Source organism: Neoarius graeffei, chromosome 23 (genome assembly GCF_027579695.1).
Source record: "Neoarius graeffei isolate fNeoGra1 chromosome 23, fNeoGra1.pri, whole genome shotgun sequence".
Taxonomy (NCBI): Eukaryota; Metazoa; Chordata; class Actinopteri; order Siluriformes; family Ariidae; genus Neoarius; species Neoarius graeffei.
Window position 1 is genome coordinate 57,677,112 of NC_083591.1, and position 25,170 is coordinate 57,702,281.

The following is a 25,170-nucleotide window of genomic DNA, read 5'->3' on the forward strand; positions in this document are numbered from 1 at the left end:
GCGCAAACAGTGACATCAGTGACCTTTTAAGCGGTAGTCTCACGACCCGGATAGTAAACAATAAACATGGAGGACATGGAGTCGTTAGTGTTGCTGGTCTTGGTGCTGTGGCTTGTTGTCACCGACAACGCCAACAGATACTGGCAAGAGCGTATAGATGAGGCGAGGCGCATAAGGCTTCAGAAATTCTCGTAATTCTTCTTCTTCCGGGTTTGCGGTGTTTACAGATCCCAGCGTGCTCGCGGGGCGTGTGTGGGCATGTGAGGACACTCCTCCTCACCAATCAGTGCACAGGGGAGTGTCTGCTCACGCCCCCAGCCTCACTCAGCTCGGTTTGGCTCGCTTCAGCCCCACTCCAAAACCGTGCGAGTTTTGGGTGCTAAGCAGGGCTGAAGCGAGCTCAGTCGTGCTGTTCTGAGGTAGTCGAAATGCGAGCCGTGTCGGGCTGAAGTGAGCTGAAGCGAGCTGAAAAAGGGTAGTGGAAAAGGGCCATAAATTGAGCGTAGGTGTGAATGTGAGTGTGAATGGTTGTCTGTGTCTATGTGTCAGCCCTGTGATGACCTGACGACTTGTCCAGGGTGTACCCCGCCTTTCGGCCGTAGTCAGCTGGGATAGGCTCCAGCTCGCCTGCGACCCTGTAGAACAGGATAAAGCGGCTACAGATGATATGAGACATCATTACTTCAATCGCAATCTTTGCTGGTCTACTGGTTCAGGTGTTGGGTAAAGAACCAGAAGGTTCCGAGTTCGAATCCTGGTTAAGTATGGGGAAAAAAAAAAAGCTAATTAGATGGACAGGAATAGGTTGAGAGATGAGAGGAAATACTCGGTAGGTGCAGACTGAAAGAGAGACAGAAGTAGTGATGGAAAATTCCTTTTAAGAATCTGAGATAATCTAAAATTTTTCAGAGGTTGGAAATTATGAACTAGGGTCAAAATTTTAACAGCGGTCCAAAATATAAATAAATAAATAAATAAAATTACCACCTAGGTTGAATTTTTTTTTAAACTTGTAACGTATACAAAGCCAAACTTCTGTGAGGAAATGTTCATATTTCCTAAAATCATAAAACTCTACTCATGACATTTTCTGTCGTCTGTTTGAATCGACGACGCAACAAAAGAAACTGTTAAAAATATTATAACACATAGGGCCAAATTACTCAATTCTGATTGGTCAATCAAGGAGGGCTTTTTTCCTTTACACGGGGCCGTATTTCTGAAACGCTATTGGCTAGTCCGTTGCTCGGTTACGCTTACAAAAATTAGCAAATCCTCGTGTCGTGTCGCCGTGTCATGATGAAAGACGCTTTAGAAACTGATTCAAACGTGCAAGATCGTCTCACGCCCTGACTGGTTCAGAAAACGTGAATGACAAATGTTGTGAACTTGAACGGCTTCCGAAGTACGAGTTTGGCCCTTTATATTATAAACAAGTAATCGTATGGTTCCTCGTAAAATTAAGGATCAATTTCACTCATGATTTCGAAGTTTTGAAATTTTCAAAACTTCAAAGTCACTCGTGAAATTAATCCTTAATTTTACTCGGCCGCATACGATTACCGATACTACCCGAAAGTTAAAAACTGCATTTCATTTCAAGTTTCAGTTCCATGATTTCCTAGTGAAGTGAGTTTCTATTGCGCTTTTAATCAGAAATCAACTTGAAGACGGTAAAAATTAAAAATTGTGATTTGGAAAAACTTCATAGGAAACTTTAAAAGGAACTGAAAACTTAAAAAAAAAAAAGCGAGAGTAGCGTGTCCTCTGAAGAACGAGTATAAATATAGAAGAGCATGAGTGAGATTAACAGCTCTGAAAAGCAGAGCTGGTCTAAAGGCTTACACTTTGCCTCTTCCCTCCATTTCATGACGAATGTTTCTGACAAGCTCCTAATAAATGATAAACGTTTCTGTGTAGGATGTAAAAGCCCGGATCTCTCCAGATGAAACTGTTAGAGTTTTGGGTTTTTTCCCCCTAAAGACATGTTCCATGCGCGTGCTCTACATGCAGCTTCTGTAAAACGCGCTCACACAATGGATGTCTGTTTTTGTGACCCTCCTGACCCGAGCTCTTCCCGTCCGGTTCGTTCACTTTAACACTCGACAGCCATTTATTGGTTTCAAAAACCCTCCGAACAAACATTCCGGCAATAACGATTTGATTACAAACACACCACAGCGCTGCTGAAGACTGATTGGTCAGAAGGTGTTGATTCGTTTCCCAAAATAGCAGGCTGCATTTCTAATCATCATCAGTTTACAACCTCGATTCCAAAAAAGTTGGGACAAAGTACAAATTGTAAATAAAAACGGAATGCAATGATGTGGAAGTTTCAGAATTCCATATTTTATTCAGAATAGAACATAGATGACATATCAAATGTTTAAACTGAGAAAATGTATCATTTAAAGAGGAAAATTAGGTGATTTTAAATTTCATGACAACAACACATCTCAAAAAAAAAGTTGGGACAAGGCCATGTTTCCCACTGTGAGACATCCCCTTTTCTCTTTACAACAGTCTGTAAACGTCTGGGGACTGAGGAGACAAGTTGCTCAAGTTTAGGGATAGGAATGTTAACCCATTCTTGTCTAATGTAGGATTCTAGTTGCTCAACTGTCTTAGGTCTTTTTTGTCGTATCTTCCGTTTTATGATGCACCAAATGTTTTCTGTGGGTGAAAGATCTGGACTGCAGGCTGGCCAGTTCAGTACCCGGACCCTTCTTCTACACAGCCATGATGCTGTAATTGATGCAGTATGTGGTTTGGCATTGTCATGTTGGAAAATGCAAGGTCTTCCCTGAAAGAGACGTCGTCTGGATGGGAGCATATGTTGCTCTAGAACCTGGATATACCTTTCAGCATTGATGGTGTCTTTCCAGATGTGCAAGCTGCCCATGCCACACGCACTAATGCAACCCCATACCATCAGAGATGCAGGCTTCTGAACTGAGCGCCGATAACAACTCGGGTCGTCCTTCTCCTCTTTAGTCCGAATGACACGGCGTCCCTGATTTCCATAAAGAACTTCACATTTTGATTCGTCTGACCACAGAACAGTTTTCCACTTTGCCACAGTCCATTTTAAATGAGCCTTGGCCCAGAGAAGACGTCTGCGCTTCTGGATCATGTTTAGATACGGCTTCTTCTTTGAACTATAGAGTTTTAGCTGGCGACGGCGGATGGCATGGTGAATTGTGTTCACAGATAATGTTCTCTGGAAATATTCCTGAGCCCATTTTGTGATTTCCAATACAGAAGCATGCCTGTATGTGATGCAGTGCCATCTAAGGGCCCGAAGATCACGGGCACCCAGTATGGTTTTCCGGCCTTGACCCTTACGCACAGAGATTCTTCCAGATTCTCTGAATCTTTTGATGATATTATGCACTGTAGATGATGATATGTTCAAACTCTTTGCAATTTTACACTGTCGAACTCCTTTCTGATATTGCTCCACTATTTGTCGGTGCAGAATTAGGGGGATTGGTGATCCTCTTCCCATCTTTACTTCTGAGAGCCGCTGCCACTCCAAGATGCTCTTTTTATACCCAGTCATGTTAATGACCTATTGCCAATTGACCTAATGAGTTGCAATTTGGTCCTCCAGCTGTTCCTTTTTGTACCTTTAACTTTTCCAGCCTCTTATTGCCCCTGTCCCAACTTTTTTGAGATGTGTTGCTGTCATGAAATTTCAAATGAGACAATATTTGGCATGAAATTTCAAAATGTCTCACTTTCGACATTTGATATGTTGTCTATGTTCTATTGTGAATACAATATCAGTTTTTGAGATTTGTAAATTATTGCGTTCCATTTTTATTTACAATTTGTACTTTGTCCCAACTTTTTTGGAATCGAGGTTGTATATAAATGCACACAATACATTATCGTTTCCATAGTAACAGCTCATTCACAGATGCTCCTGTATGGAAATGAGTTTAAAATTTTTTTTTTTCTGTAACAATTGTGTCTCCGGCGTCAGCACTGCGTCACACTCGGAGGTAAAAGCGTAACTGCTCAAACATCTTCAGGACAGAGGAGTTTACGCAATTTGGTAATGTGACGAATGATGTTTTTTAGTCCCGTTAAAGGCACAGTCGCTACATGCCACAATACACGATCTTCCTCGGTCTTCTTTTCCTACAAGTTATGACACAGAAAAATCCCCAAAGCTGGGGTTCCCGTGTTTCGTAAACTGCTCTCTCCACAGCCAGTCCACCACCTTATTCTGATCATGAATCAATAAACAGAGTACTCAGTCCAACCTGTTATTCTATTCGATAATATTGATCCAAAACGGTTGATTTTTTTCAACTAAGAAGAAAACTTCAAGTCTACTCCAGAAGCGCTGCCATTTTGGAAATCACATGATGCATTGCTGCACGCTGACTGGTTGAAACGTGAGTGACGGTGAATTCGTCTGCAAGAAGCCACGCGCCAATGTTTTGAATGTGAACTGTCTAAATGAGTCATAAAAAACGGGACTACAGGCTCACAGCAACACACCGCGTCATGGTATGGAAGGATTGGAAATTAAACAAGTGGGACACAAAACAAAACAGCACGGTGTGTAAGGTTCGCAAACACCGCTCGAGTTTTGGCCAATCAGCGCATACGAATGCAATCACGTGATTTTCAGTCATGGCGGCGGCACCGGCGGAGATGATGAACTTTTCAGCTCGATTCAGAAAGTCAGCAGCAGGAGGCACGAATACTGATCTGAAGTTGCTGAAATGTTGACTCAGGAATCCTTTATTGTTTTGTGATCAAACCAAGCCGGACAGATTGTACAGTATGTGGAGTTCATGAATTACAGCTTTGGGGATTTTTCCGTGTCATAACTTGTAGGAAAAGACGACGGAGGAGGAGGAGGATTGTGTACTGGGGCATGTAGTGACTGTGGTTAAAGGGGCCGGCTCGCCCTTCCCACAATCCTCTCTGCCTTGTTGTAGCGAGTCGCCATTTTCAATGCTCACGATATTCCAAATCAATTCAGCGACATCCAACACCACAGATCTTAAACTGAAAATATTTTGTCAAAGTATCTGTGTTTTAAATTCTTCCGACCGATCCGTTCAGCTTTCGTTCGGAAAGAAACTACAAGGCATATTTTTGCTCAAAGCTTCCACGTATATCCGCTCCACAGAAAGCTAACAGAGTAACAGTCACGTGATTTCAAAACGCAGCGGGCCATATGTAAACAAAACAACAAACTGGATTCTGGGAAGAGTGAGCCGGCCCCTTTAACGTCAGGAAAAAGAAAGACAGCAGGACGGTGATGAAGTGACGGTTTACAGCTGCGATAACGGAAGTGAGAACGGAAACAGGACAGCGGCGGTTGTTGTTTGACGGTTATGGTTCTGGGTTATTTTCTGCTCCAGGGGGCGCTGTATCACGGCAGACCCTGCACTCTTACCCCGACTTCCTCGCAAGCTGGGGTATGCGGGGGGGGATTCCACTGTGCTGTAATGCTTATGCGACAAATAAAGGCTTCTTCTTCTTAATCCACAGCAAACTCTACACATATTTTAATAAATAAAATTTGTAATTGTTTTGTGGTATATGAGGAATAATACCTGATGTTATATACGGCAGACACGAGTGTTTTACTGGGAAATACGCCACCCGTGTTTTTCATCCACGCTCCAGCCGGGATATGGAGAACCAAAACCGGGACGCAAATCTCTATCTGCGACTCATGAGGACGTTGAGTGAATTGTTCTGATAAATTTGGGGACTTTTTGCTTGTGAATGTGTCGATATAATAAAAAGAAAAATCACACGTTGGTTTGAAGATATGACGTTTATCTTCTCGTGTTGAAAAATATATCACTCACTCATTCATTTCAATCACTTGTGAATATGTTCACCACCCGAAGATAAACTTCATATCTTTGTGAAACCGTGTAAGATCCTCTATACAGGATGTGCTTGTATTGGAAAATGATCAAATTAAAACGAATAAATGAAAATGTCAAAGGGTAACGACAGGAAATGAAGGAAAGGAGATGATAAACACGACTCTGGGCAACTGGCTAAAGAAGCGAGATAAAAGTGTGATTTTTTTTATTATATTAATTGTTTAAGGGCCAGAAAACGTGCCAGAGTGTAGAAGGAGAGAAAGACACGGTCACTCTGGGCACTCGCCTCGTATCACCTGACAAAAACAGACGCTGTGAGGCCTTGCCAAAACAAACTGTGATTAATTACCATGTGGCTTTTGGGACTCGGGCAAACCCACATTATAAATAACTGGGGTCCGAGAACGGTGCGTCCTCTCTCTCTCTCTCACACACACACACACACACACACACACACACAGCTCTGCTTGTCGTAAAGGGTTCCTGAACAGGAGGCCTGGGCACATTGTGCTCATTTCCTCACGCCTATCTCTCACCCAGGGCTGTATTTTTATAACCGCCTGCTCAAGTTCACCTGAGACATTTGATTTAAGACTCCAATGCAAACAATTTGGGAAAGCAGAGAAGGGGAGGTGTTGAAAATAAATTGGATTCCAGGAGCAGGCCAAGGATTTAACTTAACTAACTCTGCCTTTTCTGCTATACTTATCCCACTGGAGAGAGAGAGAGAGAAACAAAAAAAACACCTAAACGCGTGTGGCGTAGCTCCAGGGCTAACAAGCCGCACAGAATAATCTTATTTAAACAAGTAGCAGATTCGGTTATATCCTCATCAAAACACAGAGACTTAACCCACATTACAGGAGGAGACCCATTCTACCGGTACGCTGGATAGGTTCCTCATCGAGGGGGCAAATACTTTTGTTCATTGCTTAAAATGCAACTATTAAAGTAGAATACATAAATACTAAACCACACAGAACTTCAAACATAAAGACAGACAGACAGATGGATGGAGAGAAAAAGACAGAGAAACAGAGAGACAGACAGAAAGACACCAAAATAGAACCAGAAAAATTCAGACCAACAGAAACACAGACAGACAGCGGGACAGAGACCGAGGGACAGACAGAAACACAGAGACAGCGGGACAGAGACAGAGGGACAGACAGACAGCGGGACAGACAGACAGACAGACAGACAGACAGACAGACAGAGGAACAGACAGACAGACAGCGGGACAGACAGAAACACAGACAGACAGCGGGACAGAGACAGCGGGACAGACAGAAACACAGACAGACAGCAGGACAGACAGAAACACAGACAGACAGCGGGACAGACAGAAACACAGACAGACAGCGGGAAAGACAGAAACACAGACAGACAGCGGGACAGACAGAAACACAGACCGACAGCGGGACAGACAAACACAGACAGACAGCGGGACAGACAGAAACACAGACAGACAGCAGGACAGACAGAAACACAGACAGACAGCAGGACAGACAGAAACACAGACAGACAGCGGGACAGAGACAGACAGACAGCAGGACAGACAGAAACAGACAGACAGAGACAGAGGAACAGACAGACAGTGGGACAGAGACAGAGGGACAGACAGAAACACAGACAGACAGCGGGACAGAGACAGAGGAACAGACAGACAGCGGGACAGACAGAAACACAGACAGCGGGACAGACAGCGGGACAGAGACAGAGGGACAGACAGAAACACAGACAGCGGGACAGACAGCGGGACAGAGACAGAGGGACAGACAGAAACACAGACAGACAGAGGGACAGACAGAGGTTCAGACAGAGATGGTGATTTTTATTAAGGCCCTGTTCACACTACAGCTCGTGATGGGTTTGCGAATACTTGGCGATGAAAAATCGTTAGTTCTCGTTAGCAAATGTTCTCGGAGCTTCGCGAGTTGTTTTTTGGCGTGTCGCCGCCTCATGAGTGGCTAAAAACATCACAAAAAAATTCAACACATGCATGAAATTTGGTGGCGATGTTTGTTTTCATCAGCAAACTAAGCAGTAATTATCCACAGATGGGTTTGGGAATACTTCCCGAAGCTCGGGGAATCTTTGCTGAGCCTCTTGAGATGCATTTGACTCTAATCCGTATCCCTGATGCTCGCGGGAGCCTCGGTGACACAGCGGCGAGATGTAGCCTGATCGGCACCGACACTTGAAAAGTGCATTTACAGTCGGTGATCTTTCAGCGAGGTTCGTAACTGGTTGGGTGAACGGTTCATGAATATTCAGCAAATGTTTGGTGACGGTTAGGTGAGGCGTTTGTGATTGTCGCTGGCTGACTGGCGCTGATGTCACGCATTGTTAGAATCTACTGAGTAAGGCATCGGCAATGCCCAGTCTCTTCAAAAGAACTGGGCCAAGTGTTCGCCTGCAGCACGGCCACAACTTTTAGCTCGCCATGCATCGCCACCAAACGCCTCATTTTCATCGAGAACCCATCGCAAAGCGTCGCGAGCTGTAGTGTGACCGTAGCCTTACACTGACCTTCACCTAATTCTCACTGAACAACTTATTAATAACTATTTATAACGCAATAAAATATTATTAACCACGTTTAAAAAACAAAAAACTTCCCTTCAAATTTGTCCAAAATGAAAATCCTGAATAGAATAAAGACCACGGGAACAGCACGGTCGGCGTCTGATATCGTGATAAATCTCAGATCCGATCATCAGACCCTGAATGTTTAAATTTTCCAATACATGACACGACATTGAAAAACATCGTTATACACAGAGGCACCGAGGGTTCTGCTCAAAACGCCTGCAGCACTTTCGCCCCGAGGGTAAACGTCTCTCCAAGAACCCGGAGGTTCCACATGTGTTAATTACAGACACGCTAAGAGCACCGGCGCTGTTCATTAACGTCTCGGCCATTAATGAACTCTGCGCTCGGTTTCAGAGACTCGAAGGAAATATTTCTCCACTTCACCTGCCAGTGGAGACGTTTAGGATTTAACAGTAGCACAGGTCTCTTTTACTTTCGCTCTGATTTTTTAATTCCTGAATAAGATTTTTTTAAAAAGTACTTTAATTTGACGCAGAACAAAAATTGGGAAATCTTTATATTAAAAGTTTTGGTGATTCGTTCTCTGTTGGTTACGTTCCAGATTAAATCATGCTTTTGAGAAGATACACAACATTATTAAACGCTTCAGTGATTCAAGAAAGTACGACTGGGGCCATTGTCGGAAATAAATAAATAAACAGACAGACAGACATGGGGAGGGGATAATATTCCCAGATTAAAGCAATAAATTTATGAGGGAAAAAAAAAAAAAAAGATATTCTCTGAGATTGTAGAGTCATAAATTTACCTGGGAAAAAAAAAAAATCAGATTTCTAAGATTAAAGTCACAAATTTATTTTAAAAAATTATGAGAAACAAAACTTGGAAAAACACGGGGGTTTTATTTCTTGTAAGTTTGTAACTTCTCACAAATTTATGACTTTAGAATCTCAGAGAAACGTCTCAATTTTTTTTTTCTCATAAATTTACGGCTTTAATCTCGGAAATTCAGAGTTTTTTCTCTGAATATTACCCCCCTTCCCCCAGCTCTGCAATTATTTATTGAATCAAGCAATTAATTAATTAAGTACATTTTTTTTGTGCCTATCATGGCCCTGATAAGAAAGAGATGGATGGTTTCAAATATAAAAATAAATAAGTCATTTCACTTCATATCGCTACCGTTTCCGCTAAAATTCACTTTAAAAAAAAAAAAAAGAGATAATAAACAGTTGGTTAAAATGATAGCTACAAGTAAATAAAGAAATTAATAAAATATATTCTGTAAAAAAACAAAACTGTAAACTAGGCGATCTGCATATATATATTTATATTTTCCCCCAGACAGCAGCCTAAGAAAACAATACCCTCTAAATAAAGCTAACAGAATATTTTTCTGTATTTTTAATTTCTTTATAAGTTATTTTGCAAAATCCTACCCCAATTAATTAATTTTTCAGAAAGCTAGCTGATGACCACATAATCGAAATAAGATTTTCAATAAAGTCTCTAAATTAGCATCATAACTTAATTAAAAGCAGAACTGTTCCTATTGCAAGGAATAAACAAAAGACTCCGCCCACTTTTCACTCAAAACTCCATCTAGCTCCACTGGAACTAAATTGTTCAAAAGGGAAATCATAAAATAAAATAAAAATCCAAAAGAAAACAAAACTCTTCCTAATCTGCCGCTGTGCTACAGTTAGGAAGATCTTTCACCAACTTTGAAATGATGTCACATGACCCTTACAGAGTTAATCTCCAAACAATTCCTCAGTGATGAGAGAAAAATGAACCTCTTGAGCAAAACAATCGCTTGTTGGCTCGCGCTGCAATGAGAAAAAGAAAAGAAAAAAAAAGGGGGCTTCATGGTTACAATAGAGATCTGCTGCTGGAAGACTGATCTAAAGATGAGGAACAAATGGAGATGGTGACATCATCGTGGATCATCAAGCGATCTGCAGATCAGATCAAGCCGAGGATGTTGAGTCATTCCCGCCTCCGCAGTCACCGACTGACAGACGGCTTTCAACGCGGAACGATGACAAGAGAAGCATTGTGGGATGAGAAATCCGAAGTGAAGCGGCGGCTCTTCTTGAAGGTCACGCACTGACTCCGGTTTAGGAGCAAAAGTCTTCTGAGGAGTGAAACGGAACGACGGTAAAGAGCAGGAAATCCCACGGAAAGAATCCCTGGATGGAAGAAAGGCTCGAAAATAAAACGCTATTTGGACAGGATTAGCTTTCCGGACTTTTCCTTCCTTCGGAAAGATGTATCGCAGAGATGGGCGGGTCTTCATGATGTATATATAAAATCACATGATAAAAATGATACGCTTATGACACAAACTTCATTTTAATGCAAACTAAATGAGCTGTGCTTGGTCTAGGGGGCGTGGCCTCACACAATGCGCTTGATCTTGGGTAGGTCACATGACCTACCGTTACGTTTGTAGGCTGTAACTGTGCAGGATCTCAGTAACTTACCAAAACCGTCGCTTCTCCAACACATCCTCGTTAAAGTAAACACAACATGTGATAAATAACGGATTACAATACTCCGTAAAATTTTAAAAAAGAAAGACATTACGCACATCTATGTATAAAACGAACCTTGTCTGAATAGGGCTACAGGAAATAATCTCATGTCAGGACTGTTTTCGTGCTGCCATTATGAGTGCAAGAAATGGGGGAGAGAAAAAAAAAAGCTAAAGAAGGCTAGCATGCTAGCACCTAGCATGTGATTAGCTGCTGGGGGAACAGTCCCGCTCATCTGGAACCTGTTCTTCTATTTTAAAGATATACATGATGTACATCCTTAACATCTGGATGTGATGTGTGGCTTGGCAGATGTTCGATGTTGATGCGATGTTGGAGCGGTACAGTAGCGAAGCGTGGACAGTAAGCAGACATGACATCCTGTCAACACAGGAAGTAAGTGTGCGAGCCAAGTGCTGGAGACACAGAAGTGTAAATCCAACATGCTGGTTTTAGATCATGTGATAAACTTTACATCTACATTTATAACTTACCTCATCAGTGATGGGATTTTTTTTTGGAAAATGTTGGCAGTAAATGGTGTAAAGCAGAAGCTCTTACTTTGGGAAGACGGCAGTCATCTTGGCGGCGGCGTAGCCGGGTTTACAGGCTCCGGTGCTGAGGTTCCCGTACTGCTGCACCAAATCCACCGGGCTGCACACAAACAGCGGAGCATTTATACGAGTAAGAAACTGAGAAGTGGGGGGAAAGGAAAAAAAAAAAAAAAAACAAGCAAAAAAATTAAAAAATAAAAAAAAAAAATTTATAAATTTAGTAATCATTTAACCTCAGGATCAAACTTTCAGCTATAAACATTCACTAATAAATAAATTTTTAAAAAGCCAGTATGTAAAAAGAAGTAAAAATACTAACTTAAAGATAAGTAAATAATCATCTATAAATAAAATAATTAAGCAAATAGATAACACAATTTACAAAGTAAAATATGCAGAATTATTTTTTTTTAAAAGTCCAAAAATGAATTTAAAAGTAAAAGAGTAAATTAATAAAATAAATACAAATATTCTATAAAAAAGATGGATGATTGTTTTTATTTATTTTCTTTTTTAAAAAGCCACAATTTAAATTTAGGCAATGCAATGATAAAATAGGATTTAATTTAAATTACTTCCAACTTTCACTTCCAACTATTTGTGTTTTTAATTTTCTTTCTTTCTTATTATAATTATTTCACTAACAGATTTCTACAAACTTTGCAAACTAGTTTTTTAAAAAGAAAAAAAAACAAAAAAAGTTTAAATTATATGAATAAAAAGTATAGTGAATATCAGTAATCATTATTAATGTACATCATTTAAACAAGGAATTCGCGTCACTCTTGCCTCGTTTATCGTTTACGGTGTCGAGCATCGTGTTGGACTGTTACTGCCGACAAATCAGCTTCATCAAAGGAAAAATCATTTCAAAAGCAATCTTTTTACTTCTTCCTGTTTCACTTCCTTCTCAGGCTGCTCAGATGCAGAATCACTCGGGGTATAAAGGAGGCGCTAATATTTAAGATAACGCTCACAGAATTGAAACATGAAGTGTGCATTAGTGAGAATTTTGGTCTTTGGTGACTGAATGAATGTGGCTGGGTTTGTGTGTGTGTGTGTGTGTGTTTAAATTACTATCAAACCCTTGAGAGCTGATGATTTAAACTCTCAACTGTACGACATTCAGTGTCGCAGCTCCTGAGGGTTTAAAGACAGGTCTGGTCTGAAGAAGAAGAAGAAAAAAAAGGAAGGATTCGGGACTGAGGAGAACGAAATTGAAATTCTTGTAAAAGTCATTAATAACCTGTGATACACAATGTGAGCAGTTTAAATAAACAGAGAGCAGGGAGGCGAGCGGGCAGCTGGTGAGGCTGAGCAGAGATCTAGCACGCGCGCGCGTGTGTGTGTGTGTGTGTGTGTGTGTGTGAGAGAGATGGTCAGGAGCGTTGAGATAGAAGTGGGCGAGGATGGATACGCACTAGCTGGACCACCATGAGAAGAGTCAAGTCCATTAAAGCAGATCAAAGCTCACTCAAAGTCGAATGACGTATCAGTAACAAAAATGGAAACAGACACCAAACAGACTCAAAACTTAGTCTGTAAAAAAAACAAACAACAACAACAACAAAAAAAACAAATAAATGGCTTTGTTGTGGGACAGAAATGCTAATAAACCGCAAAATAAAAACCTAACAACCACAAGATGGCGTTTACTGAGGAAGCTGGGTCGGAAGGACGGGCGCACTGTTGCAAATTTAGCAACTTTTTTCCTTTCCTTAGCTACTAAAAATCCTAACAACAAGCATAGCGACTTCTCACAACTTTGCTATCCTCCATTCTTGTTGTTCAGCGACAACAAAAATCACTCATCTGAGAACACCGCAATCTTAGCGACATTTCAGAGCCAACAGCGACTTCCGGTACGCTTTTTCTAGCAGCACTATACGTTAATAATATCAGACATATGCAAATTAGATGCGGTTACGTCAGGGATGGGCAATTATTTTTTCCATGGGGCCACATGAGAAACAGAAAATTTAGTGGAGGGCCGGACCATAAGGCTGAACTAAATTCTGCATAATATTAATTGTATTTCTTTATATAAAGCAGTAAATAACATTGTTTTTACAAGCTGCTAAGACTGGTAAGAGTATGGAAAAAACGAGGTCGCCTTACAAAAAATGTCATTTATTCAATCAAATTTCCCAAAACAATGGTTAACAAAATGTGAACGTTTGTACCATTTTTTTTTCAGTCACATTCAGCCCAGAACACAATAAAGACATCACAATATTGTCTTTCTACTCCAAATATCAAACAAGATACATCATATTATAATAATGATGCCCACATTTGTAGTCTAATCACCTCATTTGGTGTTTTTTATTTGTTCAGTGAGAGAAATCTCGTCTCTGTTGGTCTTTAACGAGTGCAGCAGAGTCAGGTTGAATGTCTGAGGTGGAGATGCGAAGCACAGCTGACAGATGATCATCAGTCCATTCGGTGTAGGCATCAGATCTACAGATCGGCTCGGGCTCCGGCGCCTGCTGGTGACGTCACACGATGTGATTGGCTGGACTGTTTGAAGGATGACGTACAAGTTTGTGGTTGGTCTGGACAAATTACGGAAGTAGTTATCGCGGGATTAGGTTTCGTGGGATTTCATGTCATGTTCATATCGCGCGCATTGCGTTTTTGTTGAACACAACTTCAAAATAAAAGCAATGCACATTCGGTCCATGCATGAGGTAAAATTAGAAAATACATTTATTTTGTAATTTCTAATCAACCTTACGCGGGCTGGTCAGAATGAACCAAAGGGCCGGATGCGGCCCGCGGGCCGTAAAATGCCCAGGTCTGGGTTACGTATTGTGCGACGTCATCATGCTACATCGTAACGGAGCCAAGAGCAACTTCTGGTGAGGTTTTTTTTCAGCAGCACTGGACGGGCGATATGACCAAAATATATCGCATCACGATATTTTTCTACGATACTTAATTTACAGATAAGATGTCGTGTTGTTAACACAAAAAACATTTGTGCGACATCGAACAATAGTGATTAGCATTTGTATTATTAGTTAAAAGCTGAAACTGAAGATTTTAGTAGTGAAAAGGGCGGAAAATAAAAAGTTGTCTAGCGTTTTAAAAAGTTAACGCGACAAAAATAAAAAAAAGCACAAAATGTTAAGATCACACAGCCAATCAGGTTGTTGTTGTTGTCAAATAAAATAATATTGCTAAAAGTAATTTCGCAATAGCCACGGTACTTCACACGGAAAAGTGTACTGTGACATCATTTATCATAATATTGATGTGATGTCATCAGTTCGCCCAGCCGTACACACGAGTCTGGTTTCTATACACAGACGTAAACAAAATTTCCTCTGTATGTATGTTTTGTATTCAGTGCCAGGCTTAATGTTGTGAAATTTTCTTTTAAGAGTCTTCTTTTATTTAATTATATTTTTGCGTGAATTTTTTTAATGCCTACAAAGCTACATTTGTAGAACATTAAATAAATTAACATTATTTGTAACGTTGCGTCATAAAATGTTAAAAATACATAACTAAAGCATCCATTGACATAAATTTATGTACTCTTGGCCCACTCGGAGAAATTACAGATTTGTTCATCCTGATGAAGTGGAGAGCACGACGGCGTTGCGTTTCTCTCAAATGACAAATCGGAGACTTTAAACACAAGACACGATGAAAAGCGTGACGCGAGGTGCATACTGAAATCTAAACTCGTGTGAGGCTTTGCTTATTGTACAAGCGTGCGGTGTGGAAGGACACAGCAGCTCCAATAAGCACAAATGACACCCGCACAAGGTTAAACATAAACACACACCTACCACACACACACACACTTACTATTGAACAGCGCAATATCTCACACAAGGACGGTTTTTAAAAATCGCTACGATATACAGTGGTGCTTGAAAGTTTGTGAACCCTTTAGAATTTTCTATATTTCTGCATAAATATGACCAAAAACATCATCAGATTTTCACACAAGTCCTAAAAGTAGATAAAGAGAACCCAGTTAAACAAATGAGACAAAAATATTATACTTGGCCATTTATTTATTGAGGAAAATGAGCCAATATTACACATCTGTGAGTGGCAAAAGTATGTGACCCTCTAGGATGAGCAGTTAATTTGAAGGTGAAATTAGAGTCAGGTGTTTTCAATCAATGGGATGACAATCAGGTGTGAGTGGGCACCCTGTTTTATTTAAAGAACAGGGATCTATCAAAGTCTGATCTTCACAACACATGTTTGTGGAAGTGTATCATGGCACGAACAAAGGAGATTTCTGAGGACCTCAGAAAAAGCGTTGTTGATGCTCATCAGGGTGGAAAAGGTTACAAAACCATCTCTAAAGAGTTTGGACTCCACCAATCCACAGTCAGACAGACTGTGTACAAATGGAGGAGATTAAAGACCACTGTTACCCTCCCCAGGAGTGGTCGACCAACAAAGATCACTCCAAGAGCAAGGCGTGTAATAGTCAGAGAGGTCACAAAGGACCCCAGGGTAACTTCTAAGCAACTGAAGGCCTCTCTCACATTGGCTAATGTTAATGTTCATGAGTCCACCATCAGGAGAACACTGAACAACAATGGTGTGCATGGCAGGGTTGCAAGGAGAAAGCCACTGCTCTCCAAAAAGAACATTCCTGCTCATTTGCAGTTTACTAAAGATCATGTGGACAAGCCAGAAGGCTATTGGAAAAAAGTTTTGTGGATGGATGAGACCAAAATAGAACTTTTTGGTTTAAATGAGAAGCGTTATGTTTGGAGAAAGGAAAACACTGCATTCCAGCATAAGAACCTTATTCCATCTGTGAAACATGGTGGTGGTAGTATCATGGTTTGGGCCTGTTTTGCTGCGTCTGGGCCAGGACGGCTTGCCATCATTGATGGAACAATGAATTCTGAATGATAGCAGCGAATTCTAAAGGAAAATATCAGGACATCTGTCCATGAACTGAATCTCAAGAGAAGGTGGGTCATGCAGCAAGACAACGACCCTAAGCACACAAGTCGTTCTACCAAAGAATGGTTAAAGAAGAATAAAGTGAATGTTTTGGAATGGCCAAGTCAAAGTCCTGAACAAGTTGAAATGCGTTTCATTTTTTTCTTCATGTTTAAGCAGGTAAACCTGGATAATACTATTAACATTAGCTCAGATTTGAAGGCATTTATAACCATGGGATAAAGCTAGCAGAACAATCCGGAATGATGTTTCGACATCCTCAATAACTTTAGAGGTTAAAAATTCTTATTTTAATTTCGACTTGTGGTCATTGTGTCAAAGAAACAAAGTTCGATTGTGTTTCAACAGAAAAAAATCTAAGACGTCATCCAGTTTATTGCCCGTAACGTAATCGGACACAAGATGTGCAATGTTGAGCAGCAGGAATAAATTTGAATTCAACACTGTTGAAAAGTTAACGATCCATATTCATCTTAGCAAACTTGTGATTATATTAGCACTAATCTTACCTTTAATTAAAACCTTGTTGTGTCTAAAGTTGTTCATGAGTTTATATGTAAACATAGCTAGCATGTTGGTTTAGTGATTAGGTTAGCTAGCTAGCTTAGTCTATAGCATCATCTAACCTCATGAACATTTGATGCTAGATGTGCAAAAACCGCTAGCTAAGGGAACTAATTAAAACATGCACTTCGGCTGCAAACGGTCTATTACGATGCCTAATTTAATTTGCCTTCCACGTTATCCCAACTGATTGGTTTAATGTCAGGTTATGTATGGAGCGAAATCGAAGAGCGTTCCACCACCTTCCACTTTAACCCTTGTTTATAACCGTATGAGAGGAATCTTATCCTGTTTTCAATCGACCAATAGCAAACGAACACTTGGCTGCTTGGTGTATTATTACTAATGTTGCATTCATGCGCATGAGACAACATAAAAGATCTCAAGTCATTTCCATGTGTGGCATTTACATCTGGAGTCTCTCAACATGAAGACTTGGTGTATGTAAAGCAGGCCATCATGAGGCTGGAAAATCTGAATGAATTAATCAGAGACAGCAGAAAACATTACACAGGACCAAATCAACTGGAATGTTGGGAAGAAGCAGGAAGACAGTGGTTCGAGCAGAACTGATCGACAGATCAGGATGAGAAGAACCTTCAACCATGAAGCGCAGCGCTGACCAGAGTGACATCTCCATCAGGAAGGTACAGAAGGATCACAAAGGACAATGATGTAGAATAAACCAAGGTCCAAACCACCACCAAGTCAAGAACATGCTGAGGAATGCTAAAGTACAGTTGGCTCAGAAGTTGAGAACAGTTATATGGATGTGAAGATGAACCAGTACCTGAGCAGTGAAGGTAGGTAAGAAAAAAGGGACGTGTCCAAAGTAACCTACTTTAGCTGTGACTGCTCAGATGCAACCATACAGCTCGTAAGCTCCGAGCAGGCCACACTAAAGGCAAAAAGCCGCAAAACAAGGAGAGTCAAAAGAAAATCAGGAGGTGTGAACTATCAATCTTTTTCTTCACCAAATAGACTGTACATTGATTCATGTCCCAAAACAAAAAGCTAGAATCCTTCCACAAATGGAGACATAATCTGCCTCGAAAACTTTGCGAGTGGTTACGACGGCATTGGAAACAGGAACTGGGGTCTGATTAGTTAGAGTGGATATTCAGGCCAGGGACTGAAATCTGGAGACCAGAACCTGTGGTTTGATTGGTTAACTGCTGGATTGGAGAGCAGAACCTATGGGCTGATTGGTTACTGTAGTATTGGAGAGCAGAACCTGTGGGCTGATTGGTTACTGTAGTATTGGAGAGCAGAACCTATGGGCTGATTGGTTACTGTAGTATTGGAGAGCAGAACCTATGGGCTGATTGGTTAACTGCTGGATTGGAGAGCAGAACCTGTGGGCTGATTGGTTACTGTAGTATTGGAGAGCAGAACCTATGGGCTGATTGGTTAACTACTGGATTGGAGAGCAGAACCTATGGGCTGATTGGTTCCTGTAGTACTGGAGAACAGAACCTGTGGTCTGATTGTTTACAGAATCATTTTGGTTTGAAACTGCAGTCTGAATAGTTACAGTAAGACTGGAATCAGGAACTGGAGCCCCATTGGTTACTGTGCCAGTTTGGGTGGGAAACTGGAGCTTCCACTTATTCAGGAAGCGAGCTAATGATTTATGTTTATTATTATTTTCTAAAATGATGGATCCTGGCTAAGAACCAAGTTGTCCTGATTTTTCCCCCAGTTGATGATTCACAAAATGCAGTGACATACGAGTTAAAAATACATAAAATTGACTTACAGCTTTCCGTCCAGTGTCAGAAGAAAGCCCTGGTTATCGAATGCTGCAGAGAGAGAAAACACACTAATGAGGGCGAGTTCATGGCAGGCTGAACGAGGGCACACGCTGAAACACCTTGCCATCGTCCATGCGATTAACACTGTTGCTGTTGCAGTCAGAGCTAGTGAAGAGAAAACCTCTGCTGTGACAAGGTCATGAAGCTGCAGTCGCAGGTGAAAGAAGCAGGGTTAGTTTTCGCCAGCCAGCATATTCCTCACCATCAAACGTGCTCACCAAGCTCCACGTGCAAGGCAGTTAAAGAAAGAAAGAAAGAAAGAAAGAAAGAAAGAAAGAAAGAAAGAAAGAAAGAAAGAAAGAAAGAAAGAAAGAAAGAAAGGTGCTTTTTTCTCATCAAAATAAGATGGAAGATTAGCGAATTAGCATGTACATAATTCAACTGAAACTCAGTGGTGCTATAAAATAAAATGAAGGAAAATGATTACAAATGACTTCAATAGCAGGTAATAAATCTGATTTACTCTTACAGACATGCAAACAAATACGAGCTAAAAACTAAACGAGCTAAAGCTTAAATTATTAGACTGCATGAATTGCAAAGCATCTCATTGTCACTAATTTCAGGGGGAAAAGGGAGAAAACTAGTGAAAGATGCAGTGTTAGTTTTCCACAATGAAAATTTCTCTGCAAAGGAAAAGTAAAGAAGCTGGAGCTGGAGATTAAACGTAGCAGGAACTTGATGCTATAGACAGGAAAGAAGCAGCTGCAGATTATAAGATTACGGCAGAGGGACAACAAAAGTAAAAGAGGAGTTCGGTGAAAGGGGGAAAAAGAAATCAGCAAAGATGTTCAGTGTCCAATGTTTGCTTTTTAATTTTACTTTGGAGCTACAGGTAAAGGAAATATTTATAGATCTGAGTTGAAAACTGAACTTTTTACGATTTGCATTTTGGCAAAAATTTCACTTTTAAACCGTAGCAAAAGAGGCAAGACATACTGTAAGCATCAGCGCAAAACGATATAAAACTATCAAATTATCCCAAAAGTAAGAGACGAATCCTGTTTAAGTAGCACAAATTTAGCCAACGCTGGCAAAATTACCTTTCAACAACCTCACAATAGGTTTGTCTGCTAATTGAATCAGAACATTTGCACAAAAACGACGTTTTAACATTTTGTGAATTTAGAAGACGACGTCCATACAATGACGTTTTAAATCACTGTTAACGTTACGACTTATCTAAAGCGATTAAAAAAACAAGAAAATTAACAGTGACTCCGAACGATGTCTACAAAACATTCGCGTGTTACTCTTAACATTTTGTTAATTCAGAAGACGACGTCCACGTAACATCATTTTGAGTCACTGAACAGCTTTTACAGTGACGCCCTGTCCACACGGCAACGGATTCAGGTGAATCCGATACAATTTTTTATCGTTTCGGCCTGGCGTCCACACAGCACCGGCGTTTTGGGTGCCCCAAAACGATATTTTTTGAGAACGGTTTCCAGAGTGGAAAAATCTGGCAACGGCACCGTTGCGAAATCATGTGGATGAGTAGAACGGATTTGTTTATGATGACGTCACAACCACATGACTAGAACAAGCAGCACTCACTCATTCACGCCGGGTAGAGGAAGGGGTTTATGCGCATGCGTCCTACTTCTTCTATTGTTCTGGTGTCTCCGATGGGACCGTCTTACAGCGCTCGTAGAGGTGTGGCATGTGTATTGCATCGTTTTCAGCAAGCGTTGCGTTGCCATATGAACCTGATATTTTACTGATCCGTTGCCCATGTGGACGCGATATTTTTTTTTACCCGCTAAAAAAAAAAAAAATCTCGTTGCCGTTGTCGTGTGGATGTAGCCTTAGACACGTTTGAATACGTAATTCTGTTCGTGACTGGAGCCATTCGTTTGCTCTACAACTGAACAAGGCCTCAGAAAAGTAGATCATGTCAGTTAATCACAAGAGGAGAAGTTACGTAAAGGGAACACAGCGAGTGCAAGAAAAAAAATCACCACCATTAGGGGGCGCTAGCCATCATACAACACTGATGGGTTTGAATCAGACGTGATACTCAAGAATGGCTGAAAATCGCAGACGTCAAAAAACAAAACAAAACCAAAAAATAAAACAATCGCCTGACGTTTTCCTGATGAGCAAACGACGTAACGGACATCTTTGAGACGCAAATCGTTAAGACGTAAAATGTGTTGTCTGTACAAGATGGTAGTTTTCGTAACATTCCAAATTTTCGGCTTAGCTTCGTAACTTTAGTGCAAACCTTCAAACGACAAAAACGTGTCCGATTTACTATGTCAGACAAAAAAATTGTCGTAAATTTGACCGAACAATTTTCCTTCAGTTATTACATTTACTAGTGTGTTGATTTTGGCATCACCTTCACTCAGGCACAACCTGAATTTTATTTCATGCTTTAAGCATAAAATTAATATTTTCGGTAACCAAAACCTTACGTAGCTACAACTCCGCATACGTCTAATTATATCTGGATATAAAGATCACTTATAATAAAATCTAATTCCACTGGAATACAGCAAAGATTAAAATGGAAGTTTGAACAGTTCAGTTTTGCGTTGTGTCTACGTGAATATTCTTTCGATTCACGCTAATTACCAGCTAACATGAGCAAACCTACACTAAACACACAACTGATGTTTCTTAAGGAACTGGAAAGGCGAATGTCGTTAAAGCTGGCAAGGCCAATGCTGATGGAGTGTTAAAATAAAATGAACAGATCGTTTATCGGCCGTTATGATGAATTAGCGTGAGAATTAGCATGTTAACCGGTGTTCCTGAAGGCTTCTTAAAGACAAGTAGCCAGTCAGAGAGTTAATGCAAGTTATATATTAAGTTGATCCTACATTTTTAATTTGGTGGCTACGGCTACCTGTCTGAAACATTACGTCTTGTTACTGGAAGGGTTTTTTCAGCTCTTAAGTGGTTTGGGAAACTCTTGGAAAGAGAAGAGCGCTGTGGCCCTGTGGGCTTCTGGAATCAGTAGACAAACATTAAGCAACAACATCCAGGAAAACAACTTCAGGTTTCATTCGTGGAAGTGAATGAACCGCGTGTGCCGGTTCTGGCAGGGAACTGACGGTCGATTTAAAGGTTCAGATCAGGTGAAGAGGCTGAAATGTTGTGTAAATGAAGTGTATTAATGGCACACAAATAAACAGTCATGTTTATCTGAGCACATTATCATCTGCAGAAACAGGAAACCCAACATCCTGAGCTTGGACTAGGCATGTGCTGATAATCTGTTATACAATATATCGTGATACTGAGCACACGCTGAATCCTGTGTCCGTTACACCAAGCAGCACAGGGACAGCCGGCTCATGCGCGTCCTAATTTTGGACAAATTTGGCGCGTGATCATCTTGGAGTCATCCCATAATATACAAACTATCAGAGGAAAACGTTTATAAACGCAAGCTAACCACGATACGTCACGGCTCCAGATTCACTCGCAACTTGTTCAAGTCCGTTTCTGGATCGGCACGCTTGCTACAGCATCGTTAATATCGAATGTAGCCATGACAACGAGTAGAACGAATGGTATACTCAAACACTGATTTACACAGAATGATACGATTTCTAAGTTTTGATTTTGACAAAAATAGCACATCAACACCCACCAAACTGTAACCATAGCAACAACCCTACAGTTGTAACCTAATGTAATTAGAATGCTAGCTTAAAATATAAATAAATAAATAAATAAATCCCCCCTGCCATGAATTCTTAGTAGCGCGATACAGACGAGAAAACATGATATAAATTTAATAAAATAAAACGAGACTCGGTTACACACCATAATCAGGATGCTTTGTTAGATCATATTCGCGTTTTTTTTTCCTTATCATTTTGATTCACAGTATTAACATATTATCATAATCATATTTATAAAACTCCATAAAATTATTCCCGCGGTTAATTTTACCAACCTAACGAACACAACCTGCGCACCTAACTACACAGCTAGCTAGGCTACTTATGCCGACTACATGAGTAAACAAACAAACAAACAAAATGTCCAACTGCAAACACGATCAAATTCTGCCCCCCAATTTTTTTTGCTGAAATTCGATATACAATACAGAATTACTGCAAAGTTCAATAAAAACAATTGCTTCACAATTTTTTTTTTGGCGTTTCGGTACATGCCTAGTTTTGGACCAGGGTGAGGCAAATTAGCCTGTACCTGAGTCGACTACCTGTCCCTCGGAGACGACGTCCACCGTTTCCGGCTCTGAAAGACAAAACCATCAGTTAGACCCAGCTGCCAGTTCCTGGAGCAGAGCATTATGGGTAATATAGAACTTGATCACCCTGAATCATACCAATCGCGTGAAAAGAAGCTCTGATGAAATCATTAGTGGCTCCATACCGTTCTGGTCCTTTTGGCCCTGTATTAGTCATACACTGAATTAGGATTAATCAAATTTGAAAAGACAGAATGGAATCAGGATGTGTTAGGACGTGTTAGATGAAACCACCACCACCAAAAACACAAAAGAACCCCCACCCCACCATCATCAGCCCCATCATCAGCCCCATGAGCACAGAGGTTGAGGTGTTTCTACCTGCAGTCACTTTAGGTTTAGTGACCTTTAGAGAAACAGACGACTCCACATCTACATCTGGGAAACAAAAGGGGTCAAAAATCAGCAGAGTGACACAGTGAACTAAAACCACAGCGCGCATCAGGCATCAGGCAGAAGCCAACAAAGATGAGCACAAAGAATTTTACAAAAAACAAAAAATACATTTAAAAGACGCTCCAGAAGACGGAGCGGTGCTCAGTGCAGGAAGTTTAAGCAGCGACGACTGCAGGGACGCCACAGAAACCGGAGATACAGCCATTTACACCGCTAAGGTCACGTTGTCCCGGAAACCGAAGCGGCGTTTGAAAATTCACAAAGAGTTTTTATTCTCGTATCATGAAGGGTACCTTTAACGACTTTCACTAATGATGTAATTATAATATTTATTATTTGTGTAACAATATAACAGTCAGGATCGAAGTTTCGGTTTATAATTTAACAACTGAAATGAAATCAAACGCAACAATTATACACTTAAAAAAAAAAACATACATAAAAAAAGAACTTTTCTGAAACTGACATGCTAATCATTTAAAAGGCTCGCAAGGACATTTATCGATAACGGACACTTCAAATATTTCAGAAATAACAGGAGGATTAACGCATCGACTGAAGGCGACTAAACCGAACTGAAGTGTAGCGTACTGTAGCGCAGCAGATTCAGTGCCATCATCAAATATGGGAATTTCTTGAATGCTGTATGAATCAAAATAGTCATCCTGTGTGAATTATAATTTTATAACCAAAAAGTAAATAAATAAACGTTCTGACAAATACGACAAGTTGATATTTTAGCGAAGTCGAAGAACTGCCTACAGCAGGGGTGTGGGGTTTCTTTAAAAAAAAAAAATCATTCTTATGTCACGTAAACTTTAAGTTTCACTTCGGAATTAAACGTGTTGTATTCATTCTAAAGTTAAGAGCGATCCAACACGCTGCGTTGCGTTTCACCGTGCTACACTGAAATGTAATCATTGGAGGCGGTGCTTTGTACTTCCAGGACTCTGTTCGCGGTGATCGCTGATCTGAGGCGACGTTTGTGACTATTGCGTTTTAAAATTGTAGCGTTCCTGCTTGTGGAATTGTTCCTGGAAGCTACTTGTGAGATCGCTGTACGCCCTCTAGTGGAGGAATAATGAATTGCGCTTGAGTTTGAATTTTATCTTGCAACCCGACACGCTGGACTACAGCAAAGGTGCGAGCAAAATAGTTGTTTCTCGGTTGCTGTAGCCGTCCCTGTTCCTGCTTAAAGTCAGAGATCTTCAGAAAGTTAATGCTGCAAAGCCACAGAGAGCTGCTGAGGCAGGCAAGCGATCACAGGTACATCCTGCCTGGTACCGGGCGTTCAGGATAACCACGTGGATCTGAGCAACAACGGGAAGCTGAGGAACCAGCGCAGAGCCCAGCCTCAGCAAGAACATCAGAGCAGACAACCAGACATGGCTCGGGTTTGGATCCAGCTAACGGAGAACGTTCAGTCAACATCGGTCATAAAAACTTCGTAAACATTCTCAGAAAATTTATGGACCGGACTGTTCTACAACTCAAGAACATTTGATTTGGAATGTTGAGATGATGTTTTGTGAGGCTACAGTCGTTCGCTGGACATGATCCAGATGCTCAGGAGGTCGGGATCGGATCACTGACTGAACCAGCTTTATGGTTAACAATAAAAAATACATTAATAATAATAATAATCTATGAGGTCAAATATGACATAAATGAATAACATGAACCCAAACAGGTCCTGGTTGA

At 40.7% G+C, this 25,170-nt stretch overlaps 1 protein-coding gene across 8 annotated transcripts in view; it reads right to left on the reverse strand.

The window, feature by feature from the left end:
• st3gal3b (ST3 beta-galactoside alpha-2,3-sialyltransferase 3b) overlaps positions 1-25,170 on the reverse strand; it is a 131,545-nt gene that overhangs the window by 43,123 nt on the left and 63,252 nt on the right. For 4 of the 8 annotated variants that reach the window (XM_060906523.1, XM_060906524.1, XM_060906525.1 and 1 more), the window contains exons 3-8: positions 23,395-23,451; positions 23,152-23,217; positions 23,013-23,060; positions 18,785-18,827; positions 17,867-17,923; positions 11,522-11,614 (exon numbers count right to left, since the gene is read on the reverse strand). In XM_060906523.1, coding sequence (XP_060762506.1) covers positions 11,522-11,614; positions 17,867-17,923; positions 18,785-18,827; positions 23,013-23,060; positions 23,152-23,217; positions 23,395-23,451 — 364 coding nt within the window. The remainder of the gene's footprint in view (positions 1-11,521; positions 11,615-17,866; positions 17,924-18,784; positions 18,828-23,012; positions 23,061-23,151; positions 23,218-23,394; positions 23,452-25,170) is intronic. The other 4 variants (XM_060906528.1, XM_060906529.1, XM_060906527.1 and 1 more) reach the window with 4 other exon arrangements.